The sequence below is a fragment of the Cheilinus undulatus genome, linkage group 13 (assembly GCF_018320785.1).
Source record: "Cheilinus undulatus linkage group 13, ASM1832078v1, whole genome shotgun sequence".
NCBI classification, from domain to species: domain Eukaryota; kingdom Metazoa; phylum Chordata; class Actinopteri; order Labriformes; family Labridae; genus Cheilinus; species Cheilinus undulatus.
Genome location: NC_054877.1, coordinates 14,842,903 through 14,853,192, shown reverse-complemented (window position 1 = coordinate 14,853,192; position 10,290 = coordinate 14,842,903). Strand labels below are relative to the sequence as shown.

General features: G+C 38.5%; 1 protein-coding gene across 1 annotated transcript; it reads right to left on the bottom strand.

Annotated features, from left to right (window-relative positions):
- Positions 1 to 3,449: 3,449 nt before the first annotated feature.
- On the bottom strand, positions 3,450 to 9,882 carry napgb (N-ethylmaleimide-sensitive factor attachment protein, gamma b). The gene is made up of 12 exons (XM_041802344.1): positions 9,714 to 9,882; positions 9,380 to 9,447; positions 9,221 to 9,305; positions 9,121 to 9,138; positions 8,998 to 9,028; positions 8,790 to 8,899; positions 8,587 to 8,653; positions 8,423 to 8,493; positions 8,108 to 8,186; positions 6,589 to 6,668; positions 6,360 to 6,489; positions 3,450 to 5,110 (listed from the first exon to the last, which is right to left on the bottom strand). The coding sequence occupies exons 1-12, from the start codon at positions 9,767 to 9,769 to the stop codon at positions 4,973 to 4,975; spliced, it is 933 nt and encodes a 310-aa protein (XP_041658278.1). The 5' UTR covers positions 9,770 to 9,882; the 3' UTR covers positions 3,450 to 4,972.
- Positions 9,883 to 10,290: the final 408 nt, after the last annotated feature.

The following is a 10,290-nucleotide window of genomic DNA, read 5'->3' as shown; positions in this document are numbered from 1 at the left end:
TAAAACGTCTGGAAAGGTGTGGAGTTTTCATTTTCAGATATTTCTTCTTTTTCTAGGAGCATCTGTGTTTCTGCTGGGTTTGATGGAAAACAGATGACTGAACCAAGATGGCCTCAAATAATAACCAAACCCTGCTGCGCTTACTCTGTTTACAGTATTTTGGTGGCAGGGCCAGATCAGATATCTAACCAAGGGGTCTGTGTTCCTGGCCCAAGTTTGGTTGGATGGATGCAAGATTCTCTTTTTTGCTGTTGTTTGGACACTACATAGAGCAGCATCTCTGTATAGAATAGTTTGGATAGTTGGATAGTTGGAAAAGCTAAACTTATTACTACTGCTGCTACTTCTACTACTACTGCTACAACTGATGATTGAATAAGAACTTACTTAAATAATAGAATATTCGTCTTTTCTAAAGTGACTGACCTTATTTTACTAGTCTCATAATTATTGAAATGGGGATCACCTGAGCGCAGTTAATGTGTCTCAAGTGATTGTAGTGTAAAGACACCTGTGTCTGGAAGATCCAGTCACTGGTTAATCAGTATTCCTGGCTGCCATTACACCATAAAGACATAAGAACACTCCAAGCAACTCAGAGAAAAGGTAACTGAAAAGTATAAGTCAGGAATGGATACAAAAACATCCAAGGTACTGAAGTTCCCCCTGAGTTCAGCAAAATCCATAATTAAAAAATAAAAAAGAATATGGCATGTGTAAATTTGCCTAGATCAGGCCGTATGCACAAAACTGAGTGACTGTACAAAAGGAGACTAAGAGAGAGACCACCAGGACACCTATGACTGCTCTGAAGGAGTTACAAGCTTCAGCAGCCAAGATGGGAGAGACTCTGCATACAACTGTTGCCTGGGTTCTTTACTTAAGTTTTACAGGAGAGTAGCAAAGAGAAAGCCACTGTTGAAGAAAACTCAGATTAAATCTCCATGAGAGTTCACCAAAAGGCGTGTGGGAGACCCCATGGTCAGGTGGGGGGAAGTTCTTTGGATTGATGAGACCAAAATGGTGCTTTTTAGCCATCAGAAAAGATGCCATCTTTGGCGGACACCAAACACCGTATATCACCACAAGCAAATTTCAAAGCGCAGTGGTGGCAGCATCATGCTATGGGGATACTTCTAAGTAACTGGCCCTGGAAGGCTTGTAAAGGTAGAGAGTAAAATGAATGCGGCAAAGTATAGGAAAATCCTGGAGGACAATCTTCTCTGGTCGACAAGAGAATTACGGCTTAGGAGAAGATTTGTTTTCCAGCAAGACAATGACCCAAAGCATACAGCAAAAGTGACACAGAAATGGTTTTGAGACAACAAGGTGAATGTTCTGGAGTGGCTGAGTCAAAACCCAGACCTCAATCTAATAGAGAATTTGTTGCTGGACTAAAAAAACAGTTCACACCTGATCCTTATGCAACCTGACAGAGCTTGAGCAGTTTCGCAAAAAAGGATGAAGTCAAATGGCATTGTCCAAATGTGCAAGCCGTATTGAGACCTAACCATGTGGACTCAGTGCTGTGATTGCAGCTAAAGGTGCATCTACTAAATACTGACTTGAAGGGGGTGAATAATTATGCAGTCATTTATTTTACATTACATATTTTTATTTGACAAAAGAAATCTGTTTTCACTTTGATATCAGAGATTTTTAATCAAAACAAAATTTTTAAAAAGCCAAATTATATTGACTATAATTGAGTCATAAAATAGATAAAAGGATAAAACATTTTAGACAGTAAATGCTTTTTATAGGCACTGTATTTGCTAGGACAACTGAAGAGAGACGAATTATAGGGGGAGAGACTAGAGGAAGACATGTCACAATCATGTGCAGAGACCGGGAATAGATCCCACATCCAGTTGAGGACTACAGACTCTACTTATGGGCAGCTGCTCCACTCACTGAGCTACACCATTACATTTTTTATTGTGATTATTAACATGCTTTGTTTTCCCTTTCAGCACTCTTTAGTTAAACACATGGTTTTCAACTGCTGTGCCATTTCATACTAGTGTGCTGGGAGAGATTGTTTGGTGTGCAGTGTCAAATTTTCAAAATTGTGTCTTTCAGGGAAAAAAAAAACATTTATATTTATAATTGGTGTGAAAAATGAATTGGACACAGAGAACGTCCCCAAACTTCTGTATGCTGCTGCAGCCCAATCTAAGATCTGAAAATCTTTTGTGGCCCATCAAAAACCTTGTACAATCATAACAGGAAATTCAAATATTTACCTCTTATTTATCATGTTCTGAATTTATCATGAATTTAAATGTAAAAGTTTGGCTGTCAGAGACATTAAGATCACTCAGAACATGTCTGTGGGGTCATAAGATACTATTAATGAGCCACTACTATTTATTTTGTTCTAATCAGGCATCCAAAAAGTAACCTAAATTTTATTTTTTAATACTGATCTCTATACTTTATGGCCCAGCAAACTCTGTCCTTGTTGAATTGTCACCAAAGACACTGATAATTTCTTAAAATCAGGAAGTGAGCAGCACAGATGGTCTAGGGTAGGGGTGTCCAAACTTTTTCCACTGAAGGCCACATATGGAAATCTGTAGGGAGGTTGGGGCCACTTTAATATCCACAAGGCGAGGTGTATGACTTTGAATAAATCAGAGGCAGATTAAAGGAGGAGCTGGGGTGGAGGAGGGTTGCAAGAGCAGCTTGCAGAGACAGTTAATAGAGTGTGGCTAGGCAAGAGCAGTTTAAATGAGAGCGATGGGCCAATAGCGTGCTGAGAGTAAATCAGCTGGCCATCAGCTGATGAGGGCTTGCATTAGATCAGCTGATCGTGGAAGACCTTGACTGCCTGAACTAATGCTAAATACTTGATTTAATGGCTGACAAGGAAAACAGACAATCAGTTTCAGGTTTTTGGGGATGCCAATTAGATTTCAGGGGGCCTTGATTGCTGCCAAAGCTCATCAGGGATTTAAAAAAACAAGATATTATTGTGATTGCCAATATTTTTACAATGTATAGAGTTGTCCATAGTGGATGGCCCAAGTTTGTCCGGTCCCCCCCCCCCCACCACACACATACACACACACTCTGTCATCCCTGTTTCTGACTCTAGCCACTGTCCTCCTATCTATAACAAAAGCATAAAAAGCCCAAAACTATGTTAAAAAATCAGAAAGTGAGCGGTATAGCAGAGTGTTTAACAAGTAACCAGTTTATCCAACACCAGTTAAACAATGGCACCAGTTGTATTTATCCGACAAAGTTAAAACTTCTGGGTCCATCGTTACTTCTGAAACTTAAAATAACAAAGAATCCAGGATTTTATGATCAAGTAAAATGTCATTTAATTTTTTTCTATCAAATGTAGTTTTTGTAAATGGCCTTTTGTGGCCCACCTGGCTGCACTGATATGAAAAATCAGTGTGATAACTCTTTTAAGAAAAAGTACAGAGACAAAACAATACCACACAATGGAAATGTTTATTGATGCAATGTTTGGAGATATGCTTTTGAGGAATATAAAGGAAGTGGGCAACAGCACAAATAAAAAATATGTAAACAATCCCTTTATAACCTACAGTCGTGTCATATTGAGTGTTAATTGGCATATAACTGATCTTACCTAGTCGAGGGTGAAAGAGCAAAAAATAATCACATATACACTAATTCAGCATTAAAATATACATTAGAAAGGGGAAATGCATTGAGAATATCACAGCATTGTCCCTTTTTACAGCTTGAGCAACTTCACCTAAGGTTACAGTACTGTGCAGAAGTTTTAGGCATGTTTGGGCTGAAATCTTGGGCCGAAGTAAGGTGTGTAATGGCGAGTACGCCCACCTGAGGGCCCCATTGGGCGGGGAGGAGGATTGACACAACCCAGGTCATGCTCTGGATGTCTTTGTACATTACCAAGGGCATGGGAAAATAATCTGATTAAAACAAAACAAAAACCACAGCTTTCAGGCAGAGTTATGGGGTAGATTTGGCGCTTAAACATAGCCTAGGGTACTGTTAGGGTGGGTAGGAGAGTTGCCACAACCTCCTGGTTGTATGTTCTAAACACCTGAAAACTGTTGGTGGTTGCTGTGCGTATTACCAGGACAAAAGAAATGCTGTTATTCTTGACCTTGGCTGCTGAGTGACACACGTACATGTCAAATGTGTCGACACTGACTCTGGCTGCCCTCCCTCCTCTCTTCAGCCCCGGGTTGTGGAACATCAGGACCTGTGAAGAACCGTTATTGATCTACATGCCTAAAACTTCTGCATGGTTATGTATACAGTGAAAATAAGAAAAAGGACACAGCTGTGATTTTTCTGTAGTTTAAGGTGGAATTAAGCAAACTCCTCGAGGTAGAAAACAAAGACAGTCTGATATTGGATGTTTTACTGTTAAATTCACCTCAGTTGCTTGAATATTAGCTCATGTAGGAGCCTGTGGTGCCATCATTTATAGCCTTTATGCTTCATAGCTTTGAATCAGATCACCATTGAGTTATCCCAAACATGCATTTACAAGCTGATTGCATATTTTTCCAGTAATAATTTCAACAGGCAGAGCCATGAATACTGAATAAATTAACTCTGTACAATAACACGTATACATCAACTCATCAGCTATATATTTAGAGTGTTTCTGATTCTTATAGACCTATTGCAGCTTTAGACTGAACTCACAGACAATAACAGCAGAATGTACAGCTTCACAGAGACAAAAAAATAATATTCACAAACAACAGGCTTTCATACATTATTGGACACTGAAGATTTGTCATTACACCGAGGATCCACCTCAAATAAACACAAAATAAAAGGCTGCTGTAACTCTTCTGCAACATCTATTATATTTTTCTAAATCATCTTTTTTCTTAAGTTTGTACAATAAAAGATCAAACAGCCATACATCTGGGTTTTGTAAGGTTTGAACTTGTTCACAGAGGGCGCCGTGGTGGAGCGAGTTGACACTCTGCAGGGATGAAGGCTAACACAGTCCTCCCTCGTAGTCATCCTCCTCCTCAGCAGCAGCTGGTGCCCCATCAGCGCCGCCTTGTGGAGCGGCAGCCTTTTTCTTCTTTCCTCCTCCTCCTGGTACCCGCAGGGAAATGGCCAGCTTGGCGTACTGTGAGGAACCAAGGAATAAATAATTGGTTGTCATGCCTTAAAGAGCTTGCAAACTCAACAATCTCTTTTCTATCTGTTCACCTCCAGGGGGGTAGGGATATATACCTACTGTAATCTAAATCTCTGATGATGGATGTACCTCATATTTTGAATCCATTTACTGTAAAATAGTGTTTTTTCAATTAATTCTTAACTTGGATGTTCATTTGGCAATCCAACATTTTAACTTCTATTAAATTCAGTTTCTTTTAACATAATTTTAAAGCATATGGCCTGACGTACTTTAGAGTCTTTATTGAATAACCAGCCAAAAATCACCAGCTGCTTTTATTTTGTAATTCTGCTTTACCAACATGCAGTTATGTACTTCCAGAGCGCTGCTAGAGTGAATCCAAACTGGTTTCTTTCACCTGTGGATGCACACAAAATATACACTATATGGGCAAAAGTATTTGGCCACATCTTTGTTTCGATCAGACCCTTTGAAACAGGTGCAGTCTCCATTTACAAATGTGTGATACAAAATGAGTCATTCTGGAGAGCTCAGTGACTTCAAGGATGTTTCATGAATTACATTCCTGCTGAATATTCCACAGTCAACTGTAAGCAATAACTAGAAAGTGGAAGTGTTTAGGATCAACAGCAACTCAGCCACAAAGCATAAAACTACCAAGTTCTGAACTTCCACTGGCATTACTGTAATTACTTTCATCCACATAGTGTATCTGGATTAAATAATTTATTGGATTTTGATCATGGCAACTCTTTCCAATGCAGCGGGGACATTTTGATTGGAATACTGATTTCAAATGTTAAGTGTAACAACTCTACTTATTGTTTATGTTTGCAATGTTTGGGATGATATTTACATGCTGCGGTTTTGAAACAAATCATGATAATGAAAAAAAGAACATTGATGATCAAGAGGTGGACTGTTAGACTTTCATGGGAATTTAACATTTAAGTTTTTGCTATCTCTATTTAATTTTGAGCTGAATAAACAGATTAACAGGAATCAATATTACAGTCTTTGCTAACAGATTACGAGTTAATGAAGTTGCATTTTCAGATTAACTGAGCTTGCCTCTGATTAATCGTGGCAGGAGGTTGACATAAAACTTCCATATGAAATCTATCTTTCACAGAAAAAAAAATAAAAACCACTGGCCTAATGACAGACACTTTAACATCTACATAAAGAGAGCCTAAACCTTTGGTATATTTCAGTATTCATAAACAGTACTCACATCATTGTCCATGTACTTCAGCAAAGGTGAGTTGCACACCCTGTAGACCTGGTCCTCGTCCTGCTCATCGTAGCCCTGCAGTAATGTCTCCATGGCAACACAGTCTTCACTTCCACTGTAGCCGGGCAGACTGATGGAGAGAGTAACTTCATGTAATAATCTTCAGTGGGAGTCTTTATGGGCAGTTTTGTGCAGCTTCAGAGTGATACAGAATTTGACAGAAACATACCTGTAACTTTCTCTGACACATTTATCAGCAGCTACATAGTCTCCACGATGGAGATGAATCAACACTTGAGCAGTTGTTTTCTAAAGAGTGAAATGCATGAACAAACAGACAATAAATACATATAGAATAAATAAAATTGTGGATTTTGTTTTGATAAGTTTATTTGTTATAGATCTTAAGTTGTGGTTTCTTAAAAATAATCCCTTAGCGGTGGGTATTTCTTTCTCAGTAACACTCTAAGACACCAAACAATGATACAAACTGGAAGCTCAGCCGTATTTGGACATTTTTCTGAGTGACAGCAAGATTAGAAAGTGCCATCTGGTATACTACTGACAGACAGTGATGTATGCTGCAAATTCAGCAGCATGTCTCGTTTCCACAGCATTCGTGTTTGTCATTACTTCTGTGGGTTAGAAGTAATGACATATATGTATGCGTGTGGTGTGGCCACTGACATGCCACAAGGAGGCCGACTGTACAGCTCATCTGTCACACAAGCGTTATCTTCCACAACTATGATACAAATATTAATTCATATGAGAGGTATTATTCTAGGACATATTTGACAGGTGAAAATGTGAATTAACAGTGTAAGTAAAACATGGTGATGTCACTAAAGGTGTGTAGAAGTTACTGTTTACTGGTTTTCACTTGTATTGAAGTATGCTTTATGGTATCCTCAAGAGGAAAATTAAATGTCATTTAATAAACACATGATTGCCAATGACACTAGTTAGCCCATGGCAAAGCTAATCTGAGCTAGCCACTGACTAGCTTCATATATTGCTGTCCTCTCAGTAGCATGCCATATCCACTTTTCAATCTCAGCGCTGCAAACTGTGAGCATAAAAGTACTGATCATAACTCAGAAATCAGTATTTCTATTGTCTGTCTATATTGGTGGGTGTGTTTATTATACACTATTTTATGTAGTTTCAGTTTAAATGTACAGGCAACTGTGGCTCAGTAGGCAGAGTCAGTCGTCTTGCAAGAGGAAGATTGTGAGTTTGATCCCTCAGCTGCCACAGTCGAACGGAGTAGTCAGATGACTATTCAGGCTCAAGTCCATTTACAATTCAAGTCCATTTCACCTCATTATTACTTACAGAATCTTTACTGAGTAAGTTAAGTCTCATTCCAATTTTTAGTATATGTGTTACAGAGCTAATATCAGCAAGTGAAGTCTCATTAGTCTCAGCACAATGTTGAATGCTTTATGTTGGAAAATAAAAAATGAAGGTGATTTATTATAAATCATAATACAGAAACTAAACTGCCGCTATGACAAACATCATCACAGGACACAAAAACATACTTAGACTCAGAAAGCCTGCTGAGAATATTTCCAAAAATACTGCATGACCAGCATGTTTTTTTGATGAAGCATAAACAGCTCTGCATTTACACTTCTGTTGTACATACAGTATATGAGCACCACTGTATCTCAAACTGGAAAAGGTTGATTCATTACATGCATAGAAAAAAATTATGGCATCAAATCAAGAGAGTAGCCCACCTTGAAGCACATAGGGAAGTTTTCAATCTCTTTGTACATGTTCTTTTCTTTCTGCAGAGCAGCAGCTGCTTCATCCAACCTGGTTAGAAACACAACAATACACGGGTGAGGAATGATGAGAGACAGGTTTAACAGTTAATATGAATGTTAAGAGATGAGCAGCTTTGGGTTCTTCTCTTTTAATTATTTCAGTTAAAAACTTTAAATTTGGGAATAAGCTTTTACTGAAAGGTTTACAAATAAACAAAGTCCATGAGGTTTAACATTGCCCGACTCCATCTTGTGTCTCCTCCATCTCAACTTCCTTCTCCTTACCTTTTTAATCTGACCAAAAGTCTGGAGGCTTTTCCCAGCAGTTCAACTGCCTGACGCAGACGGTCCTCGTTCTATGGAGAGAAAACATCATTAAACATAAATTAACGGAAATTGAATCAACATTCATTAAAATGATTAAGTCGGTTTCTTGTGCTCGACTTTACCTCAAAAACACCAGCTGCCTTCTGATACAGGTCCACAGCTTTCTCTAAGTTTATAGGCTCTATCAGTCTGGGAAAATAAAAATAAAAGTCTGCATTTTGGTTCCAAAATTTGCCTCAGAAGTATCAGAAAATGGCAGGATTTCTTTGTTGCAACTAAAGGTGCATTGACAGAAAAGACCAGCTAATGGGAGCAGACAACCTACTTTCCAGCACGGTCCAGAGCCATGGCAGCAGTGTCAGGTGTCCCATTCTCCATATACATCATACAGGCTTTCTCTATGTACTGGATGGCCTCTGGCATCTTCTTTTGTTCCTGTTTTAGAGGAATGACAGCAGCATTACAAATCTGCTGCACAGACTTTATTTACAAGTATTGTTTTTAGCTGCATTTTCAATGAGGATGAAACTCACCTTCATCATCATACCTGCTTGTTCAATAGCCCTGAAAGAAAGAGTAAGAGTTAGAAAATATGTTGGGTTTTTTTATACCTGAGTGCCTCTCCATCAAAGCAGGGCCAAATATGAGATACTTACTTTGCTGCATGAAAAAGCCTGCAGGATCAGTTAAGGAAATTACACAGGCCTATGAGGATAACAGTGATACTGTCTAAAATTGTGAGCAGAGAGAGGATACGTCTTGTTTTCTGTGTGATATTCAGCTTCTTTCAGGTAAGCATCCTTTGCCTGCTCATACTGCTTTGCATTCTTGAAACACACAGCTGGAAACAAGACAGGCGGTTAGATAAATCATTTAGGAAGTCTGTAAGCGTATGTGATGGTGTTTTTATGGTACCTGCTTTGGCGTATTCTGATGCAGCACTGTCAAAATCAGGTTTCCACTTCGTCAGGCTTGTCTTTAAGCTACAAAAATATGATGACAAGCAAATTATTAACGGCAGGAACAAACAGAATCATCCCCATCAGCGTTTGATTATTTTGCACAAAACAAAAGGGGACTCATTTATTGCCGTTAAATCTCAGTATGACATAAAATAGTTTCCATTATTATCGCATAGCCCCTTACGAAATGCCACAGTGGCCTTTATAACGTTAGCTAGCTAACATTGGTAGTAAATCAAACTGATGTTTCTACGGAGGGAGGGTAGCGATATTTTTTAATAACTCACCATTTCTCAGCTTTAGCTATGTGCTCATGAGCTTCATTTATCTTCTGAGCAGCCATACTGCTACGGAGTCGGTACGGTTATGAATTTGGTATCGATAAATAGCTATGGATGTTGGTTTCGTCGATGTTTGGATTAACAGGAACTCCTCCTTAGGCACAACGTCATCCAATGTCGCAGGCTACGGGTGCCGACTAAGACATAATACATCTAGAACGGGAAAACCTGGCTGCAAAGCAAGTGGAGGTGTCGTCGAAGTATTTCTGGAAAAGATTACAACATTGTATGTAAAAGTTTACGACGAGGAAGAGTTTTTGACGTACTTACAATACATCAAATATCACTGCCAAGCAGCCCAGGGCGTTTAGGAAGCCCAGGCTTGTTGTAATGAATAATATATTTTAATATTGTTTTCCTGATTATATATTTATTGTAATTATATTATGTTGAAAATATAAAATCTTAATAATGTAACATGATATGATATATATAAATATATGTATATTTGACATAATACTGTTATATTTCATTGTATTACAATATAATAATATAAATTATATTTCATTATTAGTAGTATGCT